The 23,164-nt window shown below is 32.0% G+C and overlaps 1 protein-coding gene across 2 annotated transcripts in view; it reads left to right on the forward strand.

Annotated features, from left to right (window-relative positions):
• The window catches only part of LOC103575650 (homeobox protein araucan), a 44,814-nt gene that overhangs the window by 3,663 nt on the left and 17,987 nt on the right, over nt 1-23,164 (forward strand). The window contains exons 1-2 of one of the 2 annotated variants that reach the window (XM_053739918.1): nt 16,796-17,364; nt 21,892-22,278. In XM_053739918.1, coding sequence (XP_053595893.1) covers nt 17,317-17,364; nt 21,892-22,278 — 435 coding nt within the window. In that variant the 5' untranslated portion in view covers nt 16,796-17,316. Of the gene's footprint in view, nt 1-16,795; nt 17,365-21,891; nt 22,279-23,164 lie in introns of those variants that run through there. The other variant, XM_014443377.2, reaches the window with a different exon arrangement.

A 23,164-nucleotide genomic window follows, 5' to 3' on the forward strand; every position in this document is an offset into this window, starting at 1 on the left:
AGTGCGCATCTACTTCTAAAATCCAAGCATCAGCACAAAAAGACCATCGAGACTTATAATGCATCCCATAAAAGAGATAGTGAGCCAAAGGGTGAAAGTATCGGTTTAAAAAAACCGGGGCGTTGGTTACGGGGCTGCCCTGTAATCATCCCCCGAAAATTATAGGCATTTAGTCGGTGGGTACAACTACACTCCACACACTGCACACTTGGATTATCATGAATGAGCAGAGTAAGAGTGGAGCCGCGGAGCGGACAGTTAACTTGAAGAATAAGAAAAGATATCGGTGGCATCATCGGCGAGCGTTAAGGGCGCGTGCAGCAAAAGCCCGTCGGGCAGCTCCCTTCTCACACGCACCTGCTCCTCCTTCTCTCTATCCCCATCCTCCTCCTCCTCCACCCTTCTATCTCTTTTATTCCCTCTATTACTTCCTCTATACAACTCCACAGTTTTATTTAAAACCCAACTCGCTCTCTATTAAAGTATAAATTTATTTAAACGTTTACTTTACTCCTAACTCTGGTCGTTTATTAAAAAATTTCTGATACCAATCAAATTATATGACCCCTATTATTAAATTTATTTCATATATTTCTAGCCCGCTTTTATTTGCAAATTTATCCCGTACTTTGTTGCCCGTGCTCTGGCGACACGCGGCTCGAGTTTTGTCTTGAGACACGATTATTTAATTAATAATAATGATAGTAATAATAATAATAATAATAAATGTCCCCTTTTGGTATAATAATAAACCGAGAGGATGTACGTACGTGTTCTTTTATCGTTTATGATGAGACAGTCACACTCGTGCACATGCGAAAAATTTAAAAACCGCAATAATATGTACGGTGTTTATGTTGCTGGTGTACCAGCGGTTTCGTTGATCGCCCGAAAACGAAAACGAAATCGCAGGTGCAAGTGTCCTTATTTATAGACACATATATCGTTATTACGATGAATTATATATGTATATATTTTTTATTTATTTTCTGATTTATTTGCTGCATTATTTTGGTAATTTGCCTGTTTATTTTTATGACGGCAATTTTTATAATTTTTTTATTCCGAGGGATTATGGAAAAGGTGGAATTTATTTTGGTAATAGAGAAATTAAGGAGTTTTTTTATTATTATTGTTAATTATTTTTAAATTGATAATTTTATTTTTTAAACGAAGTGCAATTAAGGTGAATTAAATTTTTTTTATTATATCGGTTTTAATTTTTTTTTATAAAAATAAAAGTCTAAATTTTATAACAGGGAATTAGTAAAAAAATTTTTAATTAATTTTTCAAAATTTTAATTAAAAAAAAAAGTCATATATTTATTACAAACGTAAAAAAAATGATGAGTGTAAATTTAACGGACATTAAAACTATAAATAAATAGAGTAAATAATTTAAAAAATAAAATTTCAAAAAAATGGACTTATTGATTTGAAAATTCTTTGAATGCCCATTTTTTGAAAATTAAATTTTTTAAATTATTTACTGTATGTATTAATAATTTAAAATTTGTCTGTCTGCTACATTCACACATAAAAAATTGCATGTTCGGAAATCGGAAAAAAAAAAAATTGCTGAAGCACCGCGAGCTGGAAGTCTTTGTCATAACCCGTCCAAAGACCCGCACCCGAGCCTCCACAGGAAAGAGCAACTTGGCCTCTCTTATTTACATGTAATGCAACCTCCCGGTAAGTGAACTTACAAGCAAGTGCCCGAATACTCTATAGAGATTGAAGGCTTGCGTGTATATTAATTGTCCCGACAATTAACTCCCAGATAACTCATCATGAGAATAAAAGTTTGATATACACTCGGTATTAAAAAAATTATAAAAAAATAAAAAGATAAAAAAAAAAGAGTTTTAAAGAAAAAGGGCACGAAGATGACGCAGTGTGCGATGTTTGCTGCACGGGTGAAACCGATGCAACGTTGTATACTCACGTATAAGTTTCCCACGACGGACCAACCGACGTGTGGGAATATCCTGATTATTACGCGGCCATAGGCAAACTCTACCAGTTACGATCATCGCCCGCCGTGGATACCGATTTTTATATTCTCAAAACGTATCACACTATTCAAGCGACGCTATTTAATTTCACCTTTAACTACTCACACAAATCACACACTCACACACTCTCACACTTACAGACATTAACTCACTAAAAATACCCATTGCTCTCCACTATTCCAGCTCAAGTCCCAGTCCAGTCCAATATTTTTCGGGGGATTTTTTTTACTAACCCGCCATGTTAGCGTTATCTTTATTTGAATTGATAACCATAAAGGCGTGTCTGTGCTCATTAAAAAATTGTTTCTCATTAAAATAATTGTGTAGACAAATTAATTAATTATATATTATATTATTTATTATTAAATAATTCTTGTTATGTAATTTATCTTCATATAGATTCGATATATATGTATTACATATGGGTGATATATGATATATATGTATATCTACTTAAATGTACACGTATCGCAATAAACACATGCACGTAGGACATATATGTATATATATATTGGATGATATAGACTCGGTGGGAAATTCTGCAAGCCGTCGTTAATGGATATTATGTATGGCTGAGAGTTTTGCTGGAGATTGAGAGATTGAGTTTGAATATATGTGACACTAGGGGAAAATATATTTCGGGGACTAAATTTATATGTTGAAATATATATACATATAAGTATATAAATAAATAGTTAATCTTTTTTGAGCTACAAAATTTGACTTTTATTTTATTTTTTATTTTTATGTTTGGGAATTTTTCCGGAAGTTGCTTAATTAATTATAGAATCTATGTTCGAAAGTCGCTGATAGGAATTTATTAATTAAACGCAAGTTTGCTTAGATTTTTAAAAAATTTATTTCTTTATTTCTATGCTGAAAAATTAAATCTTAAAAATTTTTCCTCTTAATTAAATAATTTATTTATGACATGACTATGTTCAATTAAATATATATAAATATCAAGTGTCAATGAAATATGATACATTTAAAACCGCACAGTCAATAATAAATAGTTCACTTATTATCTAAACAAATATTTAAAAAAACATAAACTAGCAAATTTGCAACCCGATAAAATTTTAAAATTAACAACACAAACGGTAATTATTTATTAAGTATTGAGTCAACATTTGGTTAAAAACGACGCGTTAAAATGTAAGCTTATCTTTCCCAATATAAATAATAGCCCATTAGAATTAAAATATCATTTATTCTTATCGCCGCGGTTTATTATCACTCCTGTCCGTAACTCGCGTAACTTTCCTCATAGAAAATTAACAGAGCCATTTTGCATTACACTTAAAAAAAAAGTATCGTACATTCCCCGGATTTTTTCAGATAAAATTCCCTCAATATTTAACAACACTACAAATCTATACCCAGAAAAACAAACCGTAAAAATAACTCAACCCTTAAATTTTATTACTTTACTAAATTTTTACCCTAAAAAAAATATTCAAAAAAATCGTCCTTGGTGTTTTTTTGGGCCCACTTAGACCGAGGACGAAATTTAATGTCATGCAACTAAACGCAGATTTGTAAGCGGCCATAAACTTTCGAAAATCAGGTAAATATCGGATATATTTATGACAGCTCAATATAGGAATGTAAGCGTGCACTTATATAGATGTATATATATATATATATATAGAAATATCTGACGTGACAACTTAACTACAAACCTATGCAATTGTACAATTTACTTGTTATACTATATTATATTACGTAACAGACCAATAAACTGAAAAACCCCCACTCCAAATATTATTTATGACCTACACTATTTTTTGAACCGTCCCTCGGCACCCGACACAAGAGCCGGTATAGGTACAAAGTTTTAAAATTCTCTAAATTAAAATTAAAATAAAAACTCAAGTAAAGTCTTTTGAAAAAAAAAAAAAAGAAAAAAAAATATATATAAATGGTACTTGTTTATTACTGCAAGTTTAAATTTAAAAGCAAACATTTTTATTGAAAACATGAAATAAAAAAATGTCATAATAATTCATAAGATAAAAATATATAAAAAAAAGTCAAAAATTTATTGTGCGATAGTAAAAAATATTTAGTGGCTATTGTGAATAATAAACACCTTTGATATTTTTATTAGGTCCTAAACTGAAATAAAAAAGAAAAAAAAACTATATATATATATATATATTTACATTTATATTGGAGGCGAATTAAAATATCTAATGTAAATAAAATAAATTTTGAAAATATAAATATATATAGTTAAGAATTGAAATATGTGTGGATAATTAAGAGGATGGAAGGGACACCTGTGTAGTGGATGTATATTTATATATTTATATATATATTAAAAATGCCCATAAGGCACAAGTCCCCTCGAATTATACTAATAGATAAAATAAAATTAAAAAGGATCCGGATCCGTTACATCCTGTGTAGTGACTTTGGTCTATTTTATCTTTGATCACTGCGCGCTGATATCACCTGAAACGCATGCACATTTATTTTGTAGCAATGGCTTATATTTATATATTTCGGGGATAAGTATCTATTAGTGTCTCAGCTAGGACGAGTAGTATTGTCCCGATAGCTGCCGCTTATGAGTTCAACAGCTGCCTCATTCACTTTATTATGTGTTGTTATGGTGTCTATTGCATCGAGTCATGGCTCAATCTAACAGTTTTCATTTTACCTTCGGCTTTTTATTATGAAACCCTAAATTTTTTTTTTTTAAATACTGTGTTTAGTTTTTTAACCTGAGTTTTCAATTTGGCTCTGGCTTTTATGCTTTTCGTGACGTTTTTATGGAGATTTAATTTTTATGGGAAAAAAAAATTTTATTTATTTATTTTATTGTAAAGTCGTTTTTTTTTAATTATTTAGTCGATTGTTTTTTCATGTTCAGAATTTATGACTGAAAATTTTTACACAGACACTTTAGTCTCCGGGTAAGAGACAGCATGTTCAAAATTTTCGACTTACAGGCAAAAAAATTTTTTTAAATCAAATGGAAAATTTTCTGTTAGAAATTTCAAAACTATAATTAGTTTTTGCAATTATCTCTGTAAATATTGAATAATGGGCAAAATTGCAGAAAACCTTTTTTGTAGCGCTATAAATTCTCTATAAAAAAGGTATCCTATACTTTTTTTCAAAACTGAAAATTTACTGAGATATTTGAAGTTTAAAAAATAATTACGAAGTAATAAATGACAATTTAAAAATATCCATTAATTAAAATCAAATTAAAATTGCCCATGAATTAATTAAATAAATAAATTTCCTCAAAACAACCATAAAAATCTCACCAGAAAATCATGAGGATCTCAAAAAAATAATTTAATTAAAAAAATAAAATAAAATAAAAACAATAATACAGCTTACAAGCCCCTGTGAGGGTTTTAATGTAATCAACAATTAAAATAAATATTCAAATGTGGTCACATAGACTGATTAATTCACAATCACCGCGGTAGGTGCGAAAGCCTCCGGTCCACTCAATTCAGCTCAGCTCAGCTCATTTCATACTGGAAGTGGAGGCCCGGAGCGTCCGGCACGGCGGTCCATTAGCCTATTAGAGCCTCGCAGGTGTCTCGAGGTGCACTTATGGGTACGCGTTAACCCCATACCCATAAACCATACCCGTACATGAGATCGTTACCATCCCACACATCCCTGACCCGGTGTATGTATATATACACATGTATATCTACATACATTTACGTCTTCCAGCTTCACCAGCACCTTGATCACCCGCTTCACCACTATCACAATCGCCCTGGACATTATAATACATACAATTATCTTCGACTTTTACGTGCTAGCAATATTTTTGAAGCCTTGTCTAGAGCTTCCAGAGAAAATACAGACTCAATACAGACTCCACACAGACTTGGTGTTTGATGTTAGAAAAAATACTCATTTTCTTTAATTTTCATGTGCTGGCGTAATTTTTGAAGCCTACCCATGTAGGAACTTACAAGCTCTGACAACGGGGCTAAGCACGGACCAGGACTGGGTAACCCTGCTCTAGCTCTTCAATATTGGCCCAAGCTTGAACCAGAACTAGTTCACCGAGCTCTGGGTCTACGGTAGACCCTAGCTAGGACCCAGCTATGAATAACTTCTACCCATACAGGAAGCCCCCGAGTTGAACGACGGGGCCATGCCTGGGACATTATTGGGAAGCCCGTCTTGGCAAACCTATACTGTCCCATGCCTGGGCCATAACTGGTTAATTAGTATTGGCCATTCCAATAATTACCCAGGCTTGGGCCAAGATTGAATAACCTAGCCTCGGCCGTTGGATGGTTACCCTAACATCGGCCAACACTAGATAACCTAGCCTTGGCCAAGCCGAGAGTCACCCTAACTTTGGAATTATGGTGGTAGAGTAAGATAATTAAGCTGGGTTCTTGATAAATAATCAATTAAATTTAATAAATTTTATTTTAAAAAATTATGTAATTATAATATAAATAATACGAAATTATTTTTTTCTTTCTTAATCGAAAATATAAATTAAATTGCTCTTTATATTTCATAAAACCGAGTGGCTGTAGTAAAATGAACAAGTAGAACATATAAAAGTTTCAATTGAACGTTAGTAGGTTCGTCCAGTAGCCAGCGTTCAAACCCAGCAATCAGAAGGACGGCAGTTCGCGCACAGAGCCCAGCAGAATTTTCACCGAGTTTTTTTCACGTTATTTACTTCACTTAAATAGTTTAAACGTTAATTATCACAAACTCTAGTACTTTGATAATAATAAATTTTTTTTTTTAATTGAATTTATGTGTTTTTTCGATGCATGGGCCAAGTCTGGCAACCAAGCATGGGCCAGGTCTGGCAAGCAAGCATGGGTCAGGGCTGGCAACCAGGCTTGGCACCCAGTTATCATTCCAGACTTCTACCAAGGCTGGAACAAGGCTGGCTTACAAGCTTGGTCCAGAGTTCAACATAGTTGAACCAAGCCTGAGCCAAGCCTGGGCCCGTCGTACTTTCCTATCTCGGCTTGTCTAGAGCTTCCAGAGAAAATACAGACTCAATACAGACTCCACACAGACTTGTTGTTCGATGTTAGAAAGCATAATTATGTATTACAAGAACCCGTCCAAGTATAGAGGCAGCGTATAGGTGCCAGAAGTTGAGTCAAGCTGCATATTCATGCGCACCGAGAAACCCGGCCGACGAGCGTTAACGACCAGGGCGTGTAACGCTAAATTTCGTAGCGTGTCTCTGTCCAGTTATCCACGCATAATCTGTCCTCAAGGCGCGATTCTGCCACCTCTATACACTATTCTCTTCTCTAAACTATTTTTTTATTTTTATTCTACTTTATTTTATTCAAATCACCACTATCATTACTACACACCACAGACGCTGCTTAATTATTTATACATTTAATATTTATTCGTTAAATAATAATAATAATAATTGCGGTTGTCAGTTGCCGTCCACTTGTCGCACTTAGCTCCCTTACAGTACATATGTATATTGATATTTTTTCGCATTATTTCCTCCCTACATAAATATAAATAGATGTATAGACGACAACTAACAATAATATGCTGGGGTAAAAGGTTTCAGCTCCGGTTTTAATGCACGTGCATTTTTACTATGACACGTGTATAATTTTTATACATTTCCTATATGTTTATATTTATATATAGACCTCTTACATTGTGTTACATGTATGGAAGATTGACTTTTCCGTATATTTTTTTTTTTTTTTTGCAACTCAAGTGTGCGAGCATGAGAATTTAGTTTTCGAGGGAACGACCCCAGCGTCGGCACTTTATTAAGTAGAAAACGCTTGCTTGTGAGTTTATGAAGTAATTATAACCCTTTTTAGATAGCATACATTCATGTGGTACAAATTTTTTTTTTTTATGAAACAAAAAAATTATAAAATTTAAAAAAAATTTGAGCAATGATTTTCACGTGATTTTTATTAATAACATTTTAGTGAAGGCAATAATAATAAAATATATGAGGCAATAAATATGATATTGAAATAAAAGTAGGAAACACGGGACAGAGTGGTGTGGAAGTGTATATAGTGTATATAGTCGGTGAGAAATGTTCCTTAGCTGATTCTTTAGTCGTTTAACCACCCTCGATACTAGATTATTTTTGTGCGGGGGCGTCGTGCCGTTAGCCACCTTTTTTCCGCTTATTCAGCAATCATTCAATTCGAATGGTGCTTTTTACGCCGTCTCTGTGGAGCTACAGCACTTCTGCCAGGACGATAAAAGTTAGTACCGCGAGTAGGAGGTCCCGAGACCAAACCCGACCATACATTTTCTTAGGTGAGCCAAAGTAACCTCGGAAACCAGGGAAAATAATCTGACAATCGACATTTCGGCTGCTAACAAAGGGGACATTAGTTGGATATAAATTATTTTACGTGTCGATAGGGAGCTCTGACACCCCACCATCCATTTTTCTAACTTTATTTTATTTTTTAAATTTACAATCATAAGGACTGCGATTCGAATCCACTTGTCGGTTCTTTTATCAATTTTTAAAAAATTAACTCGATTATAATTTCCAAAAAAAAAAATTTCTATCAAATAGAAAATGGTCTGAAATTACTTGTCAATTTTTTTCTTTATTTAAAATTAAATAAAAATTTCAAAAATTGCCAGGAAACAATTTCATAGAATTTCTATAATTTTTAATGAAAAAAAAAAAAAAAATCCAGCCAACAGCCGTACTGCAACAAAGTAACGAGACAACGAGTGGATCAATTAAAAAAAAAGGCGAATGAGACGTTTAAAAAAAAAATTGAATAACTTTTAGTGTCGTAGGATAATAAATACAAAGCATACCACCATACATACGAAGCATCAGTCTTATATGAATACCTGCAGGTCCCATAATACCGTGTAGCCAAAAGCCAGCAGCTGCCGACTCGTTTGCAGCACGCGAGCTCCGAGCTCTCACCTGTAACGTATAGTATCTTCCTTCCTTCCATCAGCACCACGTCCGTGCGATCAGTCCGCTACGACATCGTCCTCTTGCATGCTCCGACCTCATTTTTTTCATCGCCCTCTCGCTCGCCAACCTCCCGCTTCTTTTCCTCCTCCAATTTCCCCGCGACTCCTCGCCTCGCCTCCACTCAACTTCACTCAACTCCACTCCACTCCACAGTAGTGTTATTACACTCATATCACCTTTATTTTTATTTCTCCACTCGAGATACAAGATCTACTACTAAAACATCTATTATTATAGTTTAGGATTGGCCCCAAATAAAATACAAAAAAAAAAAAAAAGGAAAAAAAAATATATAATAGCAGTATGTTAATTTTTATTGGGACTATTAAGTATGGGTATCAATGAAGTAATTATAGGGCATTCTTTCCATCACCTGGACGATCTAGGAGATAAATAATATTCCCTAAAAACATCCATGTACATATTTTTTATTTTTATTTTTTTGTATCGCCTGGAAAATTAATTTAAATTATGAAAGTCAAAAAAAAGTACTAACAAGTAGAAAATTATAATAATTTATATGCCGGAATAAAATCAATTGTCAAATTATGACTGACATACACGTACATGCCAATATGTGACACGTATCAATTATTAAATATGTGCAATAAGTATATATATATATATATATATATATATATATATATATGTGTGTATGCGGATATTTGTTGGTTGGGATCCGTCGTCGGATTGAAGGTTATACCAACTAAGTAATTGGTTTGGTTCTTCCCTAATCATAAGGATAATCACGCTGTATCATGTACGTAAGCGGGGATGTATGAGTGCGAGTGTGGATAAATATATAATATATAATATGTAATAATATTGGAGGCAATTTAATAAATTCTACAAGAAGCGAGTTGTCGGTAAGGTTCAAAAGAAAGGATCAGGTAATTGGTGGGGATCGATATTAAACTAAGATCGATTCTCACGCTCACTCTCTTGGTGTACTAGGGGCACGCTTTACTTATATGTATGTATGTACAATATATATATAACGAGTAGTAACAGATTTATTTCAAACCCGCTTCCTATTAACGACCGCTGAAAAACGCTTGCGGTTTTAATTAACAGCTCGTGTTTATCGATTAATTGTTTTCGTTTGACTATTCCATCAGGTTTTTAAAACTTTATTTTTTAGATGTTTAATTAAGAAGGAAAAGTTTCCGGGGGCTTTGGAGTAGTTTTCCGATTTTTGGGCGGGCGTACGGATGTACGGATTTTCAATATCTAGGAAATTTATCTCCCGATTCAGAAAAATCATATAGGAATCGATTAGGTTCGTCAATATTCAGAGCCCGTGAAAATTTGGAGTAAATCGGTTAAGTAATTTTGGAGATATTCTCAAAATTAAACTCGTACAGAAAATTTTTGACGGTGAAATTTTAAAATATGTCGATTCAAATATTTTTCGAGGTTTTTCTTTTTTTCTTCTATGGAAATAGAGCAAAATAGTGAAAATTATTGAATAGAAAACTTTTTTAAATCCCGAAAGAAATTTTTTTCTAAATTTGTGCCCGAGTACGGATGTACGGATTCCCAATATCTTGGAAATTTATCTTCCGATTTAGAAAAATCATCTTATAAAAGATAAGGTTCGTCAATATTCAGAGTCTTTGAAAATTTGAAGCAAATCAATAAAGTAATTTTGGAGTTATTTCAAAAATTTAATTCGTACAGAAAATTTCTGACGGTGAAATTTTAAAATATGTCAGTTCAACTATTTTTCGAGATTTTCTTTTTTTTTCTATTGAAATAGGGCAAAATAGTGAACCCGAAATAAGTTTTTGTCTATTTTCATGCGCAAGTACGAATGTACGGATTGTCAATATTTATAAAACTGATTATCCAATTTAAAAAATTTCTTCAGTGATTTCAAGTCTTCATTAGCCCTCAAAGCCTGAGAAACTTTGAAACCAATAATTTGAATATTTTTTAAGTTTTTCAAAAAATGGAAATTCTACCGAAAATTTTCTTCTATATCTCATGTACAATTTATTCCTTCGAATAAATTTTCAGTAAAATGATTGCAGCAGTTTGAAAAAAAAATCAGTTCGAAATTAGGTTTTTCATAAAAAAAAATTTTGTCACTTTCTGTATTAAAAAAGCGTCAAAAAATTTATCTTTCTCATGTCATTGAGAGTATTTATAAATCTGTTGTAGATAATAATAAACACCGATCATATATATCGAGACGATTGAGGATTTCAGGAGAATTCTAATGAAGATGGAGGATAAATTGTCATGGAGTAGTCTTATTGAAATACCTGTCTCAATACCTTGACAGAATAAATAATGGATATGCTGATCAGTGATCATGATGATGATCACTGATGGCATATATGTCGATTAAATAAATAATTATAGGATGTGCGAGCGCCGTCCAAGGTTTACTCCTCTATATGTATTTAATATTGTACACCCATACAGCTCCTCGTCTCCATACATGTACGCAAACTGGCGTCAATATACTTTCCCACGCGTGCAATCTCACGCCAATGGAATTCGCCTAGAATTTTCATTCATCTCGTTTCGGGGCTTTGTATTATAATAACAGCCACAACTTATTACAATATTTACCATCACTCATTTTTCAATGCAATTCATAATTAACAACTCCCCCACGCGATCCAATTAAAGTTCAAGCCCAAAAATTAATTTAATTAAACCCATTGAAGCTCAGCTCGATTTCAAAAATTTCCATCGGCTCTTTCTCTATTTTTTTTTTTTTTCGTCCTCCAGAGATTTTTTACTGCAACAAAAATATATCTGTCCCCTGGCGACAAAAATTATTAAAAAGTATTATGCATATGTGTCTATATGACGCGAATATTTTTTGGTGATATGGTTTAGGGGTAAAATGGTAATGCTCGAGCAGCGGGAGTCATCGGGAACCCCGCGGTGTTTGTTGAAGTATCGACTACGAGAATGGATAATAAACCCCGACGGGCCGTCGTATTCGCTCAAGTTACTTGTAACTCTCTTTTATATTTTATAAAAAAAAAAAAAGTAGAAAAAAAAAATATGCAGATTTACCATAAATTATTTTTTTTAATTTTACGAAAAAAAAAATTTTTTTTGTTTGTGGAATTTTATTGGGAAGCTGAGATTAAGTTTGAATAAATAAGCAAAGTAGAGACTCTGTGATGAGGGCGCCAAAGTTAAATGTACAAGAAGCAGTTTATTTCGGTCGGGTTAATTAGTGGGACTCGCGAGTAGGTTTACGGTTGACATTTCGTAGCTCGGCTCGAGGAGCATTTTCTGGGTACGAAGAGAAGAGGGCACGGATCGAAATTAGTTGGTGATGGTGTGCATGGTGTGTGGTGTGCATGGTGTGTGTGTGTGTGTGTGTGTGAGTATGTGTGGTGCAAGAAAGAAATAAATGAAGGAACAGCGAGGGATAAAATAAAACGTTGAGAGACACGTTGTTGTTAAGAAGGTATATAGCTGAGCTAAAGAGGAGTAGGGTGTGCTGAGCCGGCTTTTTTACGGCGACATACTGGTCGGCCATACCAAATCCAACTTGAGCTTGTCGAGAATTAAACCGCCGACTTTACTCTACTCCGCTCTTTTATGTGCCAAAAAAAATACTCACTCCTCAACTGTTCTAATAAAATTACCACGCTAGCATTTTACGATAATTATTTTACTGTCAGTCTCTTTTTTTTTTTTTTTAATTTACCATCTAATCATTTTTTGAAAAACTCAAAAATTCCTTTTCTCAAAAACACCCCCAACTTTTCCTCCTATCACACCGTAAATAAAAAATTAATCTTTGACACTTTTCCAAACTTTCACACCCTCGCTATAACTTTTTGGCGGGTTTCCAAATTTTGAATAAAAAAAATGAACAAATCCAGTAAAAATAAATTGTATTAAATTTTGAAACATGTTGATAATAATTGTAGACATTTAATATGAATATATATTGTACATAGATATATATTTGTAAAGGTTGATTACAATCGGTTGATGACGTTACGTCCCGGGTTGTCTGTATCAATATTGGCATCCTGGGCGGATAAGCTTCTATATATTCCACCCACCCACGACACCTTCTTCACCCCAGCACTTCAGTAGATATATGTATATATATATACCTGGTTATGTATATGCGCATCGATAATTATACATGCAATATAGGAGAGAGCGTGACTGTCGTTATTGCCGCGACAAAACGCTCAGGGATATATATCCTTGTGGATAGTTGTGTACTCTGTATGATTAATCGCGGAGTGAATAACCCAACCGTTTTGGTCTACTCGTTACCTCTATCTATATACATACACATATATAATAATATAATGTGCATGCCCTATACTCTCCTCTGTACTCCATACTCGATACTCCATACACTTAATATTGTACATATAGTTATAACTACAACGACACGACTATACCCAGGCTCTACAATGACAAAGACGATCACCGACAACCAACAAGTGCATATTCAGACTTTTATCATATTTTTATTAATCAAGATTGCTAACTCGGCATTTATTTTTTATGTCATTTGATAAATTACATACATGCGTACTGTAATTTCAATAATTATTATTCTTCTATTTAAATCCCAATAATTAGTTTTTCTTCTTTTTTTAATATTTACATACTTTGTAGTACATGTTATTGAAAGTTGATCAGAAAAAAAAAAAATTGCAGTTGTGGTTTTATTACGAGTGGTTTTAATTGCTATTATTTAGTTAATAATTATTTTTCTAATTTAATTTGATTATACTTCGATTCTAATTGAAGTCACGGTAGTGTCTCGCGCCAAGTACATGTTATTTTGTAGCTGCTGATTACTTTTTATTTTTATACTTGAATTTTGATACTAATTTCGATAATTGCTAGTTCTAATTCCTAGGGATAATTTGAATTTTAGTTCAAATTTTTATTTTCAAAATTCGACCTAATTTCGTTCTTGATAGTTTTGAAATTTGAATTTTTAAAATTGCCGCCAATTTTTGCTGCAATGAAAAATAATTCAAAAATTCGATTTAAATTTTGAATTCAAAATTTCAATTAAATTATGACTTTAGAAGCCATAACTCATTTTTTTAACACTAAAAATAAAATTTTAAATGCATAATAAATTATTTCTTAAATTGCATGGGAATAAAAAAATTTGTTAGAATTTTTCCAAGCAAATAGAAGTCATTTATTTTAAAAATATTTAAAACTATAAATTGACTTGGTCAAAGTTGTTGTCGATTGTGAGCTTAGGGTGTAACTCAAGGTAAAAAAAAAAATATAAAAAAAAAAATATGTGTATACACGGTACCATTAAAGTACAATAGATAATTTACAATAAAGCAATCGAAAGTTTTGAGGAGCCGTAGGACAATAATAATAAAGAAAACAACTAAAGGAAAATATTTATTTAGTAAATATGACATTGTGAGTAAATTTTGCGCAAAATATATCTGTTGGTCATTGTCACGGGCGAGATCCTTACAATAAAGCTGTTTTAAAATTGCATAATCGGCAGGTCACTGGGTTTTTATGGCCGACCCCACAAAGGCGGTAAATCATCGTAAAAACTTTAAAACTTCATCCGCTGGCATTAGCGTCGCGTCTAGTCAGAATATTGCCGAGTTTTCCGTGCGACCGTTAGAACTTTACATTGGAAAAGTTCCTCTGCTCTATCAGAACAGAAAAAAAATAAAAAAAAACGTAAAAATACTTTAGCTTCAGGTATATCCGTCGCAACTAGTCTTATCTTTAACAAACGATCCTGCCTGTTGCTCATCTTGCTCATCTTGCTCATCTCTTGCTCATCTCTTGCTCAGATATAGCTATATATTTACCCAAGATTCCATTCTGTGTAGTTCTTATATTATTCGGCTTTACACTGGAGATCAGTCCTATAACCTAGACCCTAGACAAACTAGACTTTTTCGACCTGTCTCGGTAAGCCTATTAACCTCGGACTACAACGATTTTCGGTTACACATTTAACTAACGAAATCTTTAAATCCAATAGAAAAAATATTTAACACAAACATCATGTTTAAATACCATTTAAAAACTACCTTAGAATACTAAATTTTCCACTTTCTCTTTTATTGTCATGTTTTTTTTTTATTTTTTCAAATTTTAAATTATCAAAACGAACCCAAAAAAAAAATTATCTCACCGAAAATTTTATGAAAATACGCATTTTAAGAATTGAAAATTAATTTTATTCGGTAGCGGTTAAAAAACAAAATTCGGAGTTTATTTTTTTTAACTCCGGAATTGGAAGTACTTTTATTGAAAATTGAGAGTTAATATAAATTTCCTGGAGTTTACTTTGAAGTAGTAGGAGTCTAATCACGAAAAAAATTCATTCCTGAAAATTCGGAGTCGATTTCTATTTCTTTCGGGAGTTCAAATATTTGAGCCCTACAATAGATTTTATTCTCTATAGGAGTCTAGTTTAAGTATAGACTGTATTGCAAACAAAATCAAATTTAGTATTATTAACTCCGGTTAAAAAAATTTTATTAAAAATGATCAATTATTTCATATTTCTAATTTTTTCAACTCCGTTTTTAACAAAAATATGTATACTACTGAAATTTCAAATGATACTGAAGTTAGCCGATGTCCAATCATTTTTTGATATTTTTTTGAACAATAAAATTCAAAAAAACAAATATTTGGAAAAAATGCACCTGTAGTTTATCAAATTTTCTACATGTGCATATTTTTATTTTTCTACAATTTATTTGTTGAAAATTCGCAAACTGTAAATTATCTGATAACTTCGAGATCATAAATTTCGGAGTCAATTTTTTTTTGCTACATTGAATACTTCGAGTTTATTTGCTTTTCGAATAATTCATGAAAACATGCATGCTCCCAAATTTTCTTTTCCACAATTTTTCTTATGGAGTTAATTTACTTGTGACTCCAAAACAAATTCAAATTCGATGTTCTGTAGTAAAAAATTTCAGTAGTATCTATATAGAGTTGTCAGAAATGGAAATCAATGAAATTTGATGAGTACAAATGAGCGTTATCGAATTTGGGAATAGACTCCACTTGATTACAAAAAGTATAAATTTCTTTAAATAATCAATATCTTAACAAGCTTGTATGCTCATAGATTAATAATTAACTACAAGGATAAATTTATCTAAGCCATTAAAGTGTTAGTAAACATAAAAAAGTCTTAAAACTGTTATCATCCTAAAGATAAACCCAAAAAAAAAAACATATATACAAATATAATACACAAGTGTTAGCAATATTATAGTATCAGGTGAAAATGAATAAGAACAACGATAAAGGTTCGAGTTAACAAAAAAAGTGAAGACAAGCTGAGATTTATTCAAGTCCCGTGCCGACGGAGTTGACAAGAGTCGAGCCGCGTAAACACCCTCGCTCTTTGTTCTTCCCTTGCTGTTGAACAAAGACAAACTCGTACATACGTACATACGTATCCACTCTATTCGGCTCAGAGTGTAACAAGTGAGAGGACTCACCAAAAATACTAAACCGAGACGAAGAAACAAAGTGTAAGAAGAAAACCGCATCATTTTACGATCTTTTCTTGTTCGTGGGCGGAGCCAAGGGCGTGGCCTATTCGCAGCCCGCCCCTTTGTTCCTTTGGCCAATGGCGCAGCTCCAAAATGCCTTTTAGGAGTCAATTTTGTTCGCTTTCCAGCTCGCTGATTGGTCGTTACCTTTTAGACTCCACCCAGCGCCCGAAAAGTGGGACAATTTAGTTGGCCATGAGACCGTAAGAGGGACCGGTTGTTTCAGTCGATTTTGAGCCTTAGAGTGGATACCGATGAAGTGGTGTGAGTGTAAGCGAGTCAGTCGTAGACTGGAGAGCCCTGTGAGAGCAGGGGACGGACTACTCTCTTACTAAACAAATAATATTTTTTAAATTTACATTTTTAATATTTTTCGTGTGTGCCAGTGTCACGTTTGTTTAGTTATCAGTTTTTTTCTTCATTAGAAAATCATCAGCGTCACTATCATCGTCATCATCATCATCATCATCATTATTATTATAATAGCTATCATTATTATTATTGTCAATTGTTGACCCAAAGCACGTGGAATTTAAACAAAAGGACAAATCGGTCCACTATGAAGCTCCGAAATAAATTTAAAAACCTACTGGCAAATTTTAAGTGAAATTTTCCTCCAATTGAGACTGGACAAATTATTGTTATTATTATTAATATAAATATCTATATTATTGTTAATTATTATTGTAATTATTAATAGACAGTGAATAAAACTCTAATGTGTGATACTGTGGGTGCTCGTGCTCTATTATTGTGATTTATTATTTTAAAAACTGTTTAAAAAAATAACTTGCGCGTAATGTCGGCGTACGCGCAATTCGGATACTCGTATCCGTCGGCATCCCAGGTGAAATTTTATTTAAAATATTTATTAACAACAAAAGCTCATATTTTATAACAAAAAAACAATCAATACGTCTTTATAATTTGTAATTGTAATTACTATCGCAGTTTAAATTTTAACAAATTGGTAGGGAACTGGTTTTTTATACCCGATTTAAAATGCCCGCACCTGCTCGGTTTATTTTCAGTTTATTCTCTGCTGGGTTTTTATTGAGGATTATTTCATCTTTAGACCCTTTTATTTGAGTGCCTCTTCTTTGTATTGCGGGTTCGATTTATTTACATTTTTTTTTTTTTAGAAAAAATCGAGCGACGGCCGTCGCACGCGATTTCGCGAATTAGTTATTTATAATAATCATAATTACAATTATTATTATTGATAGTATTAATATTAATATTGCGATAACAATCTATCGTAAATAAATGTCAGCATTAATATGAAACAAGAATTACTTATATAAATACAATTCAAACTGTCACTTACACCTGTCGCGAAATTTAATATTTTCTACATGCAGAATATTTTAAATAATTATTTCAATTTAACATTTCGTTTAAACGGATGACATTTTATAATAGTTGGATAAAATACATTAATTATCATCGAAATTTAAATATATGAATTTTAGTATTTAATTGTATTATTTTATATTTAATTGATATCGAACTTAACTCCGAAATGGTTAAATTATGCGACGCACGTCCGTCCGATATTTTTCATGGGCTGTCTTTTATATTTTCCTGAAAACATGGCTTCAAAAAAAATTCATCGTTCCATTTTTTTCCAAAAAAGGAGTCTATTCGGAGTCAACTTTTTTTGTGAGTCAACTCCAGCTTATTAATGAGTTATTAGACAAATTTAAGACATTTTCATAGAAAATGGAGAAATTTTCATGAATTTAGTCTTGAAGCCGGAGTCAAATCGGAGTCCATGTATTTTGCAACCTAACTCCGGAGTTAAATGTTCAAAGCACATGATCTTTGAACTTTAGCTTAAAAAATATCTTCTTAGGGATTTTTCACATCCAGGATAGAAATTAGAGTTAATGAAAATTTTTTTAACTCCGGAGTTAATTATTTATTCAAAATAATTTGAATTTTTGTCAAAATGAAGTTAAATTTGAAATTTTCGGAGTAAAATTCATCAGATTTGGACAAATTGGAGTCAAGTTGGTTATTAAAGATTATAATTAACTCCGGAGTTGAATTTTAGTAAAAAAGTACCGACTCAAAAAAAAAGGAATGAACTTGTTAAATAAACTCTACTGTAGTTACTAATAAAATTAAATACAGAGAATTAATAAAATATTTTTTTTAATGTAATTTAAATTGTCAGTTACAAAATAACTCAATTAATTTATAACTCGAACAAGCTCAGCGTAATAAATTTCAATTGTTTCGTCTACTGACAACTAAAAAATGAATATTTCCCTCTAAAAAGTCTCGATATCACGACAATTATATTATTAAAACTCACTTACTCAAACTCATTATTAATTTAATCTCAAATCTGATCCCTATCACTATCTAAAAAAAAAAAAAAAAAAAAAAAAAAAACTTTCTCTCAATTACAAATTACTTATTATTAACCTCGACAATAATTATCAATCCAATAAAAGAGTAATCAGGGCATAACAAAAATAGTAATAATTAGTTTCCTTTTTTTGTACAAATTAAATTTTTGTCCTTAAATTTAAAGAGCCTGCGCCCGCGCAGACGTACAAAGTACATAGAAAAATATATGTATGTACATATATATATACATATATATGTAAGCGTGAGTGAGTATGAGGATATATGGATGAGGACCTAACTTTCTATCTAAAGATTGTGCCACTCATGTGGATATAGAGAGGGGGCAAAAGGGGCCAGGGGAAGTCCAAGTACAAAGAGTAAGATACGCTAGTGTGTTTATTGTACCAAGTGTACGGAAGAGTATAAAATAAAGTTGTGAGAAAATATTTATTCTTACAATGTAGATGTGTCAGTGTGATTCGTGTTTCCCGCATACCAATGACAACACAATTGGTGAACATATGTAACATATGAATAGTAACATGTTTAAATTTATTATTTTATACTAATATGCTTACTCCTGTTTTATTATTTACTTTATTATTATTTTTGCCTACGCTATTATTTAAACTTTGTAAATATCATTGTTGGCATGCTATATATTTATTTTTAAGATTTTTTTTAAGACTCGGAACCGACGGAATCTGATACCGCTGATTACCTTGTACGTTTATTGATATCGCGGTTAATAATCAGTGTTAATTTTATTATTTTATTTAACACAACATGAGGCTCAAGTTTTTAAATATTTCCATTGTTTTTACTCGCCGATAAATTTCGTTAACGAGGAATTTAAATTCAGCAAGTAAAAATAAACTCATTTCTTTTTCTTTTTTTCTAATTAATGAGCGGCGATGTCGCATAATTTTTTTTTTGCATTTTTCAATTTTATATCAATGAGTTTTTGAAATTTTAAAATGAACATTGACATTATGGACATTGTTTGATATATTTTTGATTCAATTTAAAATTTTAAATATAATTTCAGTCAAAAAACTCCATTTTGAATTTTTTATATCTTTATATTTAATCCTGATAAAAATAAATTTTTTTTTCTACTCGAAATTAGGTTTTAAATTCGCAAAGTTAATTTTGGAGTTCGAATTAGAAATTTAATTCCAAAATTAAGACTGAGTTTTTAATTTTTTATTAAAACCCAAAATTTAAAAAACTTACCAATTTTTTTTCAAAATTTACAAGTAAAAGAAAAAAAAGCTTCTAAGTGTAATTACTTTAAATAAAAAAAAATAATAATCTGATTGTAAAAAAAATGTCCAACTGTAATTACAAGTACTTAAGTATTAAAATTACAAGTACTTATTTATTAGAATAAAAAAAAAAAAATAATATTTTTTCATGTAAAACACAGCATAATCTGAAATGGTATGTACGCAATTTAATGTAAAGATATTTAAAATACAGGATTTTCCACATTGTAAGACTACCGTATTATTCACCGGTCGAGTCCGTTGTCATTATGCCGCTCGGCGCATAAATTTTTCGACAATTAACGAGTAAATATTCACACTTGCTGATTAAATACTGATTATGATAAACTCTAAAATATAAATAAAATAAAGTATGCGGGTTACAAGTTGATACCCAGCGTTATAAGCTATAAGTAACCAGACTAGTCGCAAGTATTGACATACCCAAGCTGTACATCAAGAAAAACCGGTTACTCTTATTCTGGAATTGCACATCAGGTGCAACGGTTCACTTTGTACATGTATCCTTAACATTACCTCTACTTTTCACTCCATATTCTATACCCACTATCATATCTCTCATATTTTTTGTACAACTCCAAAAAAATATCGCTAAATTTTAGAACCCCTATTCATATATATTTCGACTTCAATGCCACTTCATATAAAACCGTCTTTTAAGTCATGACTCCATTTTGCGATTTTTAAAAAAAATATCGGAACAAACATATGGCGCGAAACCGCGAATTTTAAAAATATGAAGTAAGGCACAGGGTCAGTTGTGACAACTTTAGGCCCACTTTGAAAATTTCTACTGACATAATTTTTGAAATGGGCTTAAAGATGTCTTACACCATTAGAAAATTTGGAGTGACTATGGATTTTATTTCAATCCGAATTAACTCCGTCACCGAAAGTTCTGGAGTTTTAAAAATACCGCGTAAATAAGAAGTTTGTTTTTTAACCAGACTAATTTTGGAGTGAACTGAATTTTTTTTCAACCCGCATTCGCTCCGATCCAGTGTCTCAACTTAAAAAAAACGGCCTTTTAGGAGTAAATTTCACTCCTAGGGAATTAAATAAATAAACAGATCCGCTCTGGATTTACTCCAGTAATTTTTACAGTGCAGTCACATTTTATTGCAATTAAAAATTTGTATTTTTTTTTTCATTAATTTAAATGAAGTATTAAGTGGCCATAGTCGGTACTAGTACTCCAAAAATAAAAATAAAGACTTAAAAATTGAATAGTGGATATAAAGGTAATATGGATATGTGACAGTAAATCTATGGACATGAAATCCGTTTGTTTCGCGAAGCGTTTGGGAGTGAAAACTCGCGAATGGCGAATAATCCCTGATACCGAATGGCTTACTTTAATACACATTTCGTTTATTTTTTATTATCTGTCGTAACTATAAAAGTTAGCATCTGCTTCGACAATTTCACGGTTCATTTTATGCCGCATACGATTCTCGGCTCGCAAACATTAAGTTACAACACTTTTAATATTTACTTAAACTAAAATTAAATCTATCGTTTTATTATTTTTTTACTGCCTCATGCCTCGTAATAGTCACTTTAATTTTTATTTTTTGCAAACACGTGCTTTTATGTCTAAATCAAAATTATTATTTTAAAATTAATTCCTTCCCCAAGTCGACTAATTTTTCTTTTAATACAAAATCGACGGGCGGCTTTTTCAAAAATAAAATTTTGAATTTAACATTAAAAATTAAATTTTCCAGTTACTAGTAAGCGGAGGTCAGCCAACGACAGCAACATCTCCAGCAGTGTCCTCAGGTGGAGCATTGAGTCCCAGTGCGTTGTCCCCGTCGTCAAATGCTCGAACCGCAGTCCCAGGTGCCTCTGGAGGTGCCGAGACTCCGGTGGGCAGCTCGACGGGGGCCGGATGCTGCGAGAACGGGAGACCCATGATGACCGACCCGGTCACTGGCCAGACGGTTTGCTCTTGTCAATATGACAGCGCGGCCCGTCTCGCTCTCGGAGCTTACCCGCGACTGGGACCTCCAGCGTCTTCGTACTCGACTTACCCCACACCGACGCCCTCGGCCACGGACCAAGGGCCTTATCCAAGCATCGGGATGGACAGCTCCGCTTTCTACTCACCCCTCGTAAGTATTAAGATTAAAAAACATTTTAAAAATTAAAATTTGAATTTATATTTATAAATATATACCAGCGATATCTTAATGGCTTCTGATATCCAACTCAAGGCTTGAAATATTAAAAAATTTATAACGATTGATATCATTCGTTATCGTCATAAATTACGACCAAATAAATCACAGCGTGTCGGAGATTATTAGTTTTTTTATTAAATATATATTTATTTAGCTTCATATTATTTTGATGTTATAGTAAGTAAACGCTAAAATTAAATAATAAGTCCATTAGGTCGTATCGGCGATAACAAAAAGGTCCCCCGAGTGTCGGAGTCTCGGTTATACACCCGAGTTTTGTATATATGTTCAATAGAGTTTACTCGGGAGTTAAAACTTATCGTTGCTGATTTTTATCGGTATTAAAACTAAAACTTTGAATCATTTAAGAGTAATCTAGTTTAATAAAGTATCGCAATAATATTACTTACACTTATTTTTACTCTCATATATCTTTTATTATGTGTGAGTGTTAATATACATTAGATATAATATACGATAAAAATATATATTAATTTTATTAGATGTGTTTATTGATTTTACTTTGCAAATCGCTTTTATTAACATGTCTTATTCTGAAAATTTATTTTATTGGTTCAAAGTTTTAAAATTTTTCCATGTTTTTGTAAACTCCATTTTTTTTTTTTTTTTTTTTTTTTTTTTTTTTTTTTTTTTTTTTTTTTATTGATAAAAAAATATTACTAATGAAGTCTAAACTGAAGTTAAAAAAATTTATAAAGAAAAATTTTGAAAAAAAAAAAAATTAAATTTTTACACAAATTGACTTTAGGCGGAATCAGTATTTTTTTTTTTTTTTTAGTAAAAGTTTTTAAAAAAA

This window comes from Microplitis demolitor, chromosome 6, assembly GCF_026212275.2.
Source record: "Microplitis demolitor isolate Queensland-Clemson2020A chromosome 6, iyMicDemo2.1a, whole genome shotgun sequence".
Lineage (NCBI taxonomy): Eukaryota > Metazoa > Arthropoda > Insecta > Hymenoptera > Braconidae > Microplitis > Microplitis demolitor.